The sequence below is a fragment of the Lolium perenne genome, chromosome 5 (genome assembly GCF_019359855.2).
Source record: "Lolium perenne isolate Kyuss_39 chromosome 5, Kyuss_2.0, whole genome shotgun sequence".
NCBI classification, from domain to species: domain Eukaryota; kingdom Viridiplantae; phylum Streptophyta; class Magnoliopsida; order Poales; family Poaceae; genus Lolium; species Lolium perenne.
In genome coordinates, this window is record NC_067248.2 from 212,046,095 (window position 1) to 212,058,832 (window position 12,738).

General features: G+C 46.0%; 2 protein-coding genes and 1 long non-coding RNA gene across 3 annotated transcripts; 2 read left to right on the forward strand and 1 right to left on the reverse strand.

Moving 5' to 3' along the window:
* The first annotated feature begins 5,972 nt into the window (after positions 1–5,972).
* On the forward strand, positions 5,973–11,162 carry LOC127301847 (protein disulfide-isomerase SCO2). The gene is made up of 3 exons (XM_051332127.2): positions 5,973–6,476; positions 6,570–6,696; positions 10,825–11,162. The coding sequence occupies exons 1-3, from the start codon at positions 6,078–6,080 to the stop codon at positions 10,896–10,898; spliced, it is 600 nt and encodes a 199-aa protein (XP_051188087.1). The 5' UTR covers positions 5,973–6,077; the 3' UTR covers positions 10,899–11,162.
* On the reverse strand, positions 7,475–9,017 carry LOC127301848 (uncharacterized). Its single transcript, XR_011745487.1, has 2 exons — positions 8,879–9,017; positions 7,475–8,796 (listed from the first exon to the last, which is right to left on the reverse strand). It is a non-coding gene; the product is annotated as an uncharacterized lncRNA (long non-coding RNA).
* Positions 11,163–11,297: 135 nt separating the features above from the next.
* Positions 11,298–12,228, forward strand: LOC127301846 (calmodulin-like protein 30). Its single transcript, XM_051332126.2, has one exon. It carries the CDS (start codon positions 11,471–11,473, stop codon positions 12,020–12,022), a length of 552 nt encoding a protein of 183 aa, XP_051188086.1. The 5' UTR covers positions 11,298–11,470; the 3' UTR covers positions 12,023–12,228.
* The last annotated feature ends 510 nt before the right edge of the window (positions 12,229–12,738 follow it).

Sequence of the window (12,738 nt, forward strand, 5' to 3'; positions counted from 1 at the left end):
GAAATACAAGTAATATGGATAATTATGAGTTGTAATTGCAATCTGAAATAAAAATGGCAGCAAATAAACATGTAGCAGAACTGGTTGTAAACGGTGTTTCAATGCATGGAAACAAGGCATAGAGATCATACTTTCACTAGTGGACACTCTCAACAATGATATCATAATTGAATACATAAATATTATCTCTTCACTACGCTACTCTGAACCACTCTCCGGTTGGATAACAAACATAAATTCACTGTGTAGGGCTGCATAAGCACTCCTTAAAGTTCGCATTCTCAATCTATGGACGCCCCACGCTATCACTTTGAGCATACAAAGATGGTACTAACAAGACACTACAATTCATAAGTACTGAGACACACACGGTATGCAAACCGTTACCTTCACACCGTGGGACAAGGTGTCCCCGGAGATCACATAATAAAACCACTTGAGTAGCATAATAGTTGAAGAATAACATCTACTATTCAACTATATTACAAAGCTCACGATCACATAAAGATCACACCATGGGAGACAGAGATTAACCACATAGCTACCGGTAAAGCCCTCAGCCTCGGGGGAGAACTACTCCCTCCTCATCATAGGAGGCAGCAACAACGATGAAGATGACGGTGGAGTCGATGGAGATGGCTTCGGGGGCGATTCCCCGTCCCAGTAGGGTGCCGGAACAGAGACTTTTGTCCCCCGAAACTTGAAGGCGACGGTGGCGGAGCTACGGAACTTTTCATGGACGGAGGCTAGATGATTTAAGGTTTTCGTGTCGGGAGGCTTCTTATAGGCGGAAGGGCGATGTCGGTGGGCGCTAGGGGGCTCCACGCCACCCCTAGGCGTGGCCAGGGGCTGGGCCGCGCCAAGGAATGGTGTGGCCCCTCTCTAGACCTCCTCCGTCTCTGCTCTGGATTCCGTCTTCGCCTCGGTAAAAATAGGAGGTTTGGCTTTTGTTTCATCCAATTCCGAGAATATTTCCTGTATAACTTTTCTGAAATACAAAACAGCAGAAAACAAGGAACTGACACTGTGGCATCTTGTCAATAAGTTAGTTCCGGAAAATTTATAAAAGTGTCACGAAGTGTAAACAAAACATATAGCAATTGGTGTAAAACAAGCATGGAGCATAAAAAATTATAGATATGTTTGCAATGTATCACTTGTCTCTATTCCAAATCCATCTACATCAAACCCTAGCCAATGAAGAATTATATCAGATGATATCACCATCATCCTTTGAGCTAAACCCTTGGATATATATAATCCATATCATTGAGAAGTGGTGAGGTAATACAACTTTAATGGGATACAACCACATTCTTAACATTCAGAAGTAACATAGAAACTAATCCAAACCAAGCTATCCAAGTGGAGACTTAACCTATATGCTTAAGGAGTGAGTATATCATAAACACTAGTGTAGTCCTTGCATATATAAGAGAGATCAAGATAAAGCGTTAAACTCAAGTTAGTTGAGCCAACACTTGGTTTTGAGGGAGAGAACTATCCATATATCCATATGATCATATCATCATTCCTTGAGTAGAACTCTAAGTTATTATTCCGTTCATCTTCAAGATAAGTTATTGATACTTGTTGGATATAGTGCCCTAGAGGCAAATAATAAAGTGTGTTTATTATATATCAATAGGTTCATAACAAGTTTTATGGCATGCTAGAACTGTATTAAGCGAAAACATTAATGCACGTGTGGTATGTAAACAAACCTCGTCCCTATTGATGTAGTCCATTGGTTAATAAGACGGTCATGGTTTGTTGATCAGGTGACATGTAGTCATTAACAATGGAGTCTTGTTGGTGAACATGATGAACTCACACCCATAAGGTATTGCAATGTGGTAAAATCACAAAGATTAGCATTGTGATACCATCATGAATGTTGTAACCTAATCCTTAAACCGTGAGACTATATTTAATCACCATCTATGCGGGTACTTTGTTATCATCAACCGCTACACCGTGGGAGGGTAGTCATAAAGGTGTTTTCATGTATGCTAATGGGATGTGTAGAGGCATACGAGTCAAGAGCCGAATTTGTACAATCATGTGAAGGATAGATACGGTAAAGGGCCCACTCGGTAATGTCATATCAACACTACTTGCAAGTACATCTGGGCATGGGCAGCCCGGCCCGGACGGCCCGGCCCGGACGGCCCGGCCCGACCCAGCCCGAAAATCCCGGGCCGGGCCGGGTCGGGCTTGCACTTCGGGCCGGGCTCGGACCTGAAATCTGAGCCCGAACGTCGGGCCGGGCCAGGCTCGGGCCTTCATTTTCGCGCATTTTAGCCTGGTCGGGCCGGGCTTCTCAGGCCGGGCCGGGCTTTTTGGTCGTTCGGGCCGGGTTCGGGCTTAAATTACAGGCCCGACGGTCGGGCCGGGCTCGGGCTTGACTTTTTTACCCGCGGGCTTTTTTAAGCCCGGCCCGAAACCTGGCCCGGCCCGAGCTTTGCCCAGGTGTACTTGCAAGCACGTGACTAGGTCACAAGGGATACGATATTATGTGAACGAGTTGAATTGTGCTTGGCGGTAATGAGATGGAACAAAGGTATAGCGGATACCGAAGATCAAGTCTCAGACAAACAAAGGTATCGTGATACAAAAGGAATATGACTCGACTTTGAGGTTCAAATGATAAAGTTATTCATGTATGCATAGGAACCATTATGTTTTTTCAGAACCCTTGATGGGCATTGATCGGAGAGGTGTCTCGATCATGTCTACGCATTCCCGAACCCGTAGGGTGGCACACTTGGTATATGACGCCTTGTGATCGATTTGGTATTGTTAGAAAATAGGGAGAGAACACCGAAATTTTTCCAGAGAGGAAGCGGAATAAGTTCTGAGGTCAAAGAATAGTTCCGAGACTTGCATATATGTTTATTATTTAATTTAGTGAATTTAATGAATAAATATAAAGAAAAAGGGGGCCAATCTGTTGCGGGTGGCGAAACGGCGCGTTGGAGCATGGCTGAGACGAGCGACATCGACGTGTGCAGTTTGGGATGGGCGGTGCAACGGCTTGAGTAGGTTTGCATCCATGTGGTGTGTGCAGCGGTAGGTGGCCATGTCCTGATTGCCTGGTTGGTTGGGGAGAACTAAGAAGAGTATCCGTGGGTGGTCTGGGCACAAAATATGATATGCGCCAAAGAATTGAGTAGTTGGGCTGGGTTTTATTGTTTTGCGGATCTTTTTAGTAAGTTTTTTTAATGGGTGTGACTATTTCTCAGTCTATTGAGAACTAACTTCTTTTTCAGTCAGATTCATCAAAGTCTAGTTAACTAGTATAAATCACGATGTAAATCGAATGATGTAATACTTGACTGAGCATGAAGTTTGTTTGAGGATATTCGGATTGTTCGGGTTCTACGTGTTGAAACCCGAATATTTGGAGATTTGGAGATTTAAAAGACAAATAAGTGAAAATTTGGAGATTTAAAATATGCATACCCAGATCCACATGTTTATCAACCGATTTGTCATTTTTGTGTAGCCCAAAATGTTATATATTTAAAATTGACATTTTGCTGTTTATGGGATAATTCATTGGCTACACCATGTTTTTTTCTAATTTTTCTGAAACACATAAGTGTGATTTTTCTATTTTTTTAAACGACAGGAGCACTGGTGCTCCAGGAGCCAAAATCTCTTTCCATTATGCAACCTCATGGTAAATGAAAATTTAGGCTCCGTTGCAGGCGAGGATGGAAGAGATTGGACTCCTCGAGCGTGACGGGGACCGCGTGTTACGGTGTTAGTGTTTTACACGCGTGTCAATCGTGGAACGTGGCCACACACACTCGCCGCTGCCGTTGCCGGTGTGCGGAACGTGGAACGCTGGCCGGAGCGTGACCGCGTGCCGGAAAACAAAAGAGTAAAGTCTATTTTAAACCTTTAACTTGTAGACCCGGGTGAAATCAAACCCTGAAGTTTCAATCCTTGAAATTGGCACCCTGTAGTTACCGATCCCGGTCAATCTCGACCCTGTAGCAGCTTAGACTGGTTTGTCTCACCAGGAAAAAGATCCCGACCCATCTCTTTCCAATTAAATCTCACTCTGTAGTGAATCAAGTACACACGCATTGTCCAGTTAATTCAGTTGAGAAGGGAGAAGTGTATGCCAGGTTGCACGTTCGTGCCCCCGTACGTGTGTGTGGGGCACAAGGAGAGATTTCAGAACATCTTCGGTTGTGGCCCTCAAAACGCTCTGAAACACGCTAGATTGAGTATTTGAGGGATGTTGTTGCTTGGTGCTGTGTTTGGGCGTGTCGCTCCCCAGTTACATCCCCTAAATAGAAATTTAGAATTTTTAAATTTAATTGAAAACGGGTTGAATTTCTTCAAATTTGTTATATATTATATGGATTTGAACGAAATTTGATGAAATTTAAACTTAAAACTATACTCTGTGCAAGCGCGGCCGATTTGAACGAGATCGACGAGTGGCATGCCGAAGTCGCGGATGGACATGGTCACGTCGTCGATGTCGCCCCTCCAGGCGTCTGTGTCGTTCAACGACGCCCTGTAGCCGCATTGTACCCCGAGCAGTCCTTGGGGTTGTCGCTGTTGGCGATGAGGCGTTGCCGACGGAGGCCTTCACGGCCTCCGCGGACTCCTCGTCGTCGTCCTCCTCCTTCACCTCCGGCTCCCGGGCAAGGAGGGTCCTGCCGCCGGAACCCACGCGTCTATGCTGCTACAACGACGGTTCAAGGATTGTGATTCCACCGCCGCTGCCGCACCTTCGATTTTGGGGCGGTGTCGCGTACTCGACCTTCACCTCGCGCTTCGGCACGGTGTAAGGGCAGGCGGTGGGAGGATGGCGCTGACAGCACCGGTCCCGAGGAAGAAGAATGGGATGAGGACAAGCTTGTTGTCCTCCTCGGCTGTCAACGCGAGGAAGGCGTAGGCGACTCTGGCATTGCTAGCCTATGGCCGCCGTTGCGAAGGTCGTCGATGATGGCAGGGAGGGTGCGCTCGGGTACTCCCCAAAAGCGGATGCGGCCCTCCCTGTTCCAGGTGTTCGACCTCCCGATGAGGCTGACGTTGAGGCTGCCACGCCTGAAGTCTTTCGCGGCGAGGATGTTCTCCGGGGTGATGACATCGGCAAGATCTAGGCCTAGTTGTAGGGGACGGTCGAGAGAGCGGAGCGAGTGGTGTGTGGAAGGGACGGGAAGGAAGGAAGGAAGGAGGAGTCACCTCTTTATATATCGGTGGCAAGCAAACCGACAAGAAGCATTGGCCGTAATAACGCCGGCGCGGATAGCCACGTGGCCATACGCGATGAGACGCTTCACCGTGTCGCTAGGTAGGCGATAGGTTTAACCTTCCATGTCAACATTTACACTGCGTCTACCTGGGTCCACCACACGTGAAGCGTTTTCACGCTTTGTCCGGTGCGCTCCCTGTGGAGCGGGGATGGTCTCTGAGCGCTGTATTGGACCACGACATGCGAAAAGACTATTTGAGACAAGCGATGGGACCAGCTATATGTCTGATGCACCCTAAAATAATTTGAGAACAGTTTCAAGGAACACGAGTAGAGATGCTTTTAACATACGTAAAATCAGAGCTAAGCTGCACAGGAGCATAGCAAGGCGACAGTTTAAGCGATCCACCGCAGGCTGCAGAGTGAGCAGCACCATGCTCTCCTATCGCCCTGCAGTCTAGGGGCAACCTTTGTCATTGAGTGCATGGGTTAATGAGTTAATCCCGGTTGGGATCTTTGAGCCAAACTCATCCAAACCGATTGAGGGTCTAAATTGACCAGGATCAATAAATCCAGGGTGCTGATTTCTGGGATTAGAAGCTCAAGGTTTGATTTAGACACCCTCTATAACTTGAAGGTTTGAAATAGACTTTACTCAAAACAAAAACAACCGTCCAACACCAACCCAAACTCACAAACGGTTCCATTGCAGGCCGTGCAGAGCCCGAGGTTCTCCGCTAGCCAGCCCGTCGCCCGCCCGCCCGGCCAACCTGACCCGCCAAGATATCTCTCCTCTGTCGTCTCCATCCATCCCACTCCTCCCACCGCGCTCATCGGCATCGCCACTTCGCCGGCGATGAGCCCTCCGAACCCCACGCAGCTGCTCCCCCTGCGCCCCAGCAACCCCTCCACCCCCCTGCCCCGCCGCCGCCGTCCCCGCCCGCCCCCGCCCGCGGCCGCCAACACCACCGGCGCCGCCTCCCCGCAGGATTGGTTCCGCCCGCGCCGCCCGGCCGACTCCGACCCCTCCACCTCCGGCGGGCGCGTCGCGGCGCGGGACCCGGGCGTGCGCGCCAGGGCCAAGGACGGCGCCGACGAGCGCAAGAGGAGGTGGTGGGAGCGCTGGTCCAGGGACAGGGAGAGCTACCTCGTGGACGGCGTCGACGCGCTCCCCATACCCCTCACCGTCCCGGACACCGACCCCATGTCGCGGGAGGAGCTCGACCGCCGCCTCACCTGCGACGTCATGGTCGATGTGGGTGCCGCCGGTGCTTTCTGTATTTTTGTTGATTTATTTGAGGCCGGATTCGGTTGCCAATTCTGAGATGCCTGTTTATGTGGCTTCAAGGAGTGCAAAACTGTTTCGTACGAGTGGACGGGCAAGTGCCGCAGCTGCCAGGGCTCGGGGCTCGTCACCTACTTCAGGAAGAAGGGCAAGGAGACAATCTGCACCTGTGTCCCCTGCGCTGGAATTGGTCAGATTTCTTCTTGGTCTCCAGTTCTTCGTTAATTCTTACTATTGTTAGCAATAACACGGGGGAAACCAAGGGGAGGTAGTAGCAAGGAAGTTGCTATCACGATGTTGGGAACGATTTAGCTTCACCTACGGCTTGCTCATTTGGTATTAGCTGCCTTCCCAGCACTAACATTGTTGGACTCCCATGACTGTTTAAAACTTGCACACGCTAAATTATAAGTGTTTCTGGCACAGCAATGGCACCAAATTTGATGGCAGATCTAAACCGTTGGTACTAAAGCGATATTAGAGCACCTGCCATCTAGAATTGGATCATTAGTCACTGTGTTGCCCCAGTCCCCCTTTTCTTATTCTCTATAACTTTGCTAATTGCTGTTAAGTCGACAATTTGTGGTGTTGTAGAGTCAATTAGGGGTTTTTGAGAAACCTTGTGATTCGCCAATACATATGGTGCATAATAAACAATATTCCTCCCGCACCTGAAGTAGTAAGAACGATACCAAATTATGAGGCGCTGCATAAACTTAAGTGCAATGCCACAATTATTTAGCTCTTGGCATTTTGATGAAGTAACAAGTCAACTATGGGCCAACTGTGATTTCTCTTAACCTCATTATTCTCTACTGTCTATGTATCTATTCAGGGAATAGATAGACTGCTAAACTATCTTATTTAAATTTAACCATGTGATGCGGTACAGAAATATTCCAATGAAAGAACAATCAAAGGCACGTGTTCTGCAACCTTAACTAAATTGAGAAATCTACCAAAAAATGTGACAACGAAAAACATCGGGCACACTTTATTATGTGGACATTATGGGTAGTAACAGATAGCCGCCACTGGCAGACGTTATTTTCCTTTTCAATCTATGAAGGTACATCCTGGTCATGGACTTCTCTTTGGTTTTCACGACATGAAAACACCATCATATAAGGAAATTAATCTTCATAAAAAAAATAAACATAAGGACTTCAATGATACAAGTCTGAATATAAATCATGCATGTCTCATGCCCCTTCGTCTTTCTACGCATAACCTCTCTTTCATATCCCCTCCCCCTCTCAGTTACACACTGGAACAAGAGTACGGTGATGAGAGATGGTGCTGTACATTTATTCAGCAAACAAAGAGAGCAAAATCAGTTAACACAAGGAATCCCGGACTGAATAATTGGCATGTTAGCGACACCTATCATTTTACCAATAGATCTATGCGTTTGTATAACATGAAAGAATGGTGACATATAGCAGAATTGCAGAAGTTCAAGACCACTTCTACACCTTACTGGCTTATGATTATTTGGAGTGCAATCCTTGAGAATTATGGAAGTTCATGAACACTTCTACACCTTACTGGCTTATGATTATTTGGAGTGTAAACCTTGAGAAAAAAATATTAAAGTGAAGAAAGATTACTCCGGTTGGATATCCCATAATCAAAATTTCTATCAGGCAAACAAGTGATAGTTTACCCCTTTTGCTCTACAGGGCTACAGAGTATACACATATATGATTGAACCCCTCACCTCTGATTGAGTTAACCTAAGCTAGCAAGGACAGGAGGCATCAGCTTATTTTTATTGAAGTGTAGGAAGGCATCAGCAGGCCCACAGTTGCAGACGCTTGACATCAAAGCCCATTTCTTGCTTTTGACATTTTCTTGCTTGTAGGACATCCTCAGGACATGCTATTAAGGAAATGTTCACCATCAAGGCCCATTTAAACTGCTGCCAGTACCAGTAATAATATAGAATCACTCACTCTATTATAAAGCCATTTGATTTTCACAATCGAGAAATGTCGTAAAAGTTTTTCCAGTTACAAGCAGGCATTTGTGATGCTCAATCCGCATGGTGCAAGCGCAAAGCTTCATGGTTGCCCTGTCGTAGTAGACATGCATTTTGTGGGTACTAAAACACCATGTATGAGTAAAACGAAAGGAAGTGAATTTATATGTGACAGAATAAATAATCACAAGTTAATGCTTGGATTTTGCATTGAGCTTTGCCAGCTTCAAAACTACCATCGAGATTGTGGCCTGGTTAGGGACATATCTCATTTATAACTTCGCTCAAAAAGATCCATACAAGAGTGATCTGTGGTTCAGAAGAGAATTGCACGTGCCACATCAGAATGAAGTTGCACAAAAAATACAAGATGAAGTAATTTCCCACTCACATGTGTCATTAGAGCTTGCAGCGAACTCCCATCCCCATGTTTGAGGCCAGACAAGGACCCAAACATCTCTGTTGCGGCCACGGTGAGATGTGCCTTCCCCCGCACCATGTAATAATCATCACGCCCCGGCCTCCGAGGCTCCAAGCGCCCAGGAGGTGAGCGCACCACCCCGCGACTTCGCTCCTCCGGCCAGTCTAACCACAGCCTTTCCACCCCAGCACTCGATAGCCTGCCTCCTTGCTAGCTCACCTTAAAAATGAGCTAAGGTACGATGCAAGCATAACACAGGACACAGACCTCCTGCGATTTTTTGAAAAGCTCACCTTAATGGCTGCTTGAAGGTAAGGCCAATGTGTAAGAAATGAAAAGGCAGTTGAGAGAATTTCAGTAGTGGAAAAGGAGAAAGAGAAAGAAGTGGATAGGGGAATGAGGTTCGTTCACCTAGGAGGACAGGAGGAATCCTCAGCAGTGCTCCCTTGCGAGCCGTCCATCAAAGGTACCTCCATCTTCCATCCCCCTTTTTTTTCCACGAAGAAGTACTATTTCACACTTTCTCTTTCCTGCCTGCGCCTGCTTTCCCATTGCCGCACCTTCCTGGTTTCTCTCAGCCAAACCAAGGAATGAGAGAAACTATCGGCCGGAGTTAGAGAACGGCACATTTGAAGCTGGGCTACGAGAGAAACTTGCTTTTGATATTTTCTTGCCGGTAGGATATCCTCAGGACATGCCATTAAGGAACTGTTCTCCATCAAAGCCCATTTAAACTGCTGTCTGTACTAGTATAATGTGGGAGTATGAATTTGTGAGTAACTGGAACTTTGATAAGAAAATGAGTCCCTGCTCCTCGAAGTCTAAGTCAGTACTCCCACTCACGCGGAACTCGACACTTTCCCGTGGTTGAGTCCGTGCAAATTATCACAGTGCATCCTTCCCCACCAAGGCAATGAACTAGCGTGTGCTTCTGTGCAGGCTTGATTAAATTGTTTCACGGAAACCTGATTCTCTGAATCCGACCAAAACAGTGGGAGTGGAAGTTATGGTCTATATCCCACAGCTACAGGTTAAGTGGAGATGCTTGAAAAATTGCAAACATACTAAAAGTATGAAACAATGGCACAAAGAAGAAATATAGGGGGGCTTCTAAAAGTATCAAATTGTTTTAACACGCCACCAGGTTACTTAGCCGACTATTTTTCATTTCAGCGGAAGCTTGAAAATTCATCAACTATTGAGCTTAACGGTAAGGGCACGATATTAAGTAATAAACAACCAAAAGTAATACTTAAAATATCCTGACCCGATAGATAGAACTATTTTTCCCACATTCTATCACAAACCGCAGGTACATGAAATCGGATCAAGTTGGTCTTCCGGGTCAACGAATGAAATGAAACAACAGCTCTAAAATAAGGAGAATTAGCTCAAGATAAAAGGGCAGATTTCTTTAAGAACTAGCCGCCTAAGCCTCGCTAGTAGTATTCCTGCAGTTCTCAAACTCACCCGGAGGGTGATAGGTAGAAGGTTTTCTGTTTCTATTAAAAAATAGAAGGTATAACTCAATTTTATTTCAACAAACTGCAAAGTTTAGAGTTCAAAGGTTGTATGGTGCGAGGGATACAAAAAAGGAGAAGTTGTTCGACAGGGGAAAAAAAAGGCTAGCGCGGATCTGGATGCATCTATGAAGAGCCCAGATAGGGGTGTGAACCTGAGTGCCTGCTCAGAAAATCCTGTCATGTTAGTTATGGAACAGTAAACTGCTTGTGCTTATCATATCTTCCAGTAGAGCTTGTGGGGTTAACTTATTTTCTTACAAGGAGATATTGGCATCTTGTTCATATCATGGTGTTTTTTTCCCTACTGCATCTACTGCACATTTCTTTTGGCAGAAATTTATGTGCTGACTTCTTCATTGTGTCTGTCGTACGGGCATCTTATTTGTTTTGTAGGCTACGTTCGGAAAATTACATATCGGGAGGGGGCTGAAAATATGGATGAGTTAGACAATGGGAGACCACCATAATTTGATGTCGCTGTCTGTTTGGCAGTGGTAATTTTGTTAACTGGTGCTGAATAGATTGTGTTTACAACCTTCGATGGTTGAACATGAGATTCTCTTCACTACACAGTCTCTATTTCAGACACGGTATAGGGCAGGATGCCATTCTTTAAGCATTGTAAACTTATCTTCGTAGTTATATTGTACGTTTTTGTTTTTCACTTACAGATGTATGATCACAGTTCACAAAGAAGGAAAGAATAAATGTATAAGAGATCAATTGGACCAGCTTTGAAAGAACCTTTTGGGTTTGTATCGTCCGGAGCAGCTAGAGATCAGATTCTTGCTTTGCATGTTGGCATGGTCCATCGCTTGCCCTCTTTTCTTGTTCGAGTCTTTGAGATTGCTTTCCGTGCACTCTAGAAGAATCTCAACTTTTGTAACTTTCTTCTGCCGTCAGGCATTTGTATTCTGGCCATACTCTGTTCAGCGCACAGTACATATAAAACCATCATGAAGGGAATGCAGAATCTGCCTGAAGAGACGAGTTAAACTTTTTCATCAACTCTGGCTAGCTGCAGCAAATCAGTTGCAAAATGTCGCACCTGAGCATTCTGACCTTCAAATACAATCTGGCCAAGCTCCGGTTCAAGCCTGACCGGCCAGCCGGAAGGCTGCTGTCCTCCAAGGACCGGCTGCCCTCTGACCTCTCGATGTACAAGCTTGAGGACGACGAGATGAGGAAAGTGTTCAAAAAGATCGCCGGTGAGTCTGGCCGGGTCTCCAGGGGCGATCTTCAGGCGCTCCTGCAGAGGTTCGAGAAAGCTGACGCTGCGGGAGAGGCGCGGCAGATGATCTGTGCTGCCGACACCAACAAGGACGGGTACATGGACCTGGAGGAGTTCATGGAGGTCCACAGGAATGGCGTGCAGCTGGGGGACATACGCCGGGCCTTCTTCGTGTTCGACAGGGACAGAGATGGCAGAATTACTGCAGAGGAGGTGATGGACGTGCTGCTCAAGCTGGGGGAGAGGTGCAGCATCGAGGAATGCCGGAAGATGGTGAAAGAGATCGATAGGAACCATGATGGATTCGTGGACATGGATGATTTCATGGCCATGATGACTCGCCCAAGGAAGAGGGCTTGAGCATCCGGATCATGGACATGCCTACTTATTATAGTACTATGTAGTAACGTCAATAATCTACCAGACTGAAAACAATGCTGGTTTAGCTCGTCTGGGATGCTCATCTCTAAACATGTTGTGTGTAACAGAACTGGGCATATGGTTGTGGCCATGATAAAGAAACGTAATAACAAAGCGCCTCTATATTTAAAAACTTAACCATCAAATGGAATCGCATAGCTAAAGCCGATGAGTTCAGGAACAAAAAAACAAAACAGCGATTTCTGCAAGTGCTCGGTACAGTTTGCATGGAGAACTGTGTGTGAAGCCAGCTAAGGGGAGCCTATTCTTTAGCAGAACAATTTCTTATCAGAATTCCTTTTTTTCATAAACTGTAACATTAATACTCTGCCCAGAATTCCTATTCTTTAGTAGAATAATTTCTTATTAGAATTCCTTTTTTCATAGACTAACACTAACAATCTGCCCAGTATTTAGATTCTTCATCAGCGCGAAAAGAATGAACCATTTAGTCCGAAAAATTCAAAAATCACATTAAGTTTCAAAAAATCTGAAAATATTGTGAAAGTAATTCACCACGAATAAATGAATAATTGAGGGAGTACTCACACTCAAGCTAATCCTCACTTGACGGACCGTCCATGCCTACAAAAAAGTAGAACCACTCAGAGCATCTCCAGTCGCGTCCCCCAAAGCGTCCCCCAAAGGGATTTGGA

What these genes read in the sequence shown, in the direction of transcription:
- LOC127301847 (XM_051332127.2), top strand. Translation starts at nt 6,078, where the DNA reads ATGAGCCCTCCGAACCCCACGCAGCTGCTCCCCCTGCGCCCCAGCAAC. An exon ending in CCTGCGACGTCATGGTCGAT is followed by an intron (nt 6,477 to 6,569) that starts GTGGGTGCCGCC and finishes TGTGGCTTCAAG; the next exon opens with GAGTGCAAAACTGTTTCGTA. An exon ending in TGTCCCCTGCGCTGGAATTG is followed by an intron (nt 6,697 to 10,824) that starts GTCAGATTTCTT and finishes TTTGTTTTGTAG; the next exon opens with GCTACGTTCGGAAAATTACA.
- LOC127301846 (XM_051332126.2), top strand. Translation starts at nt 11,471, where the DNA reads ATGTCGCACCTGAGCATTCTGACCTTCAAATACAATCTGGCCAAGCTC.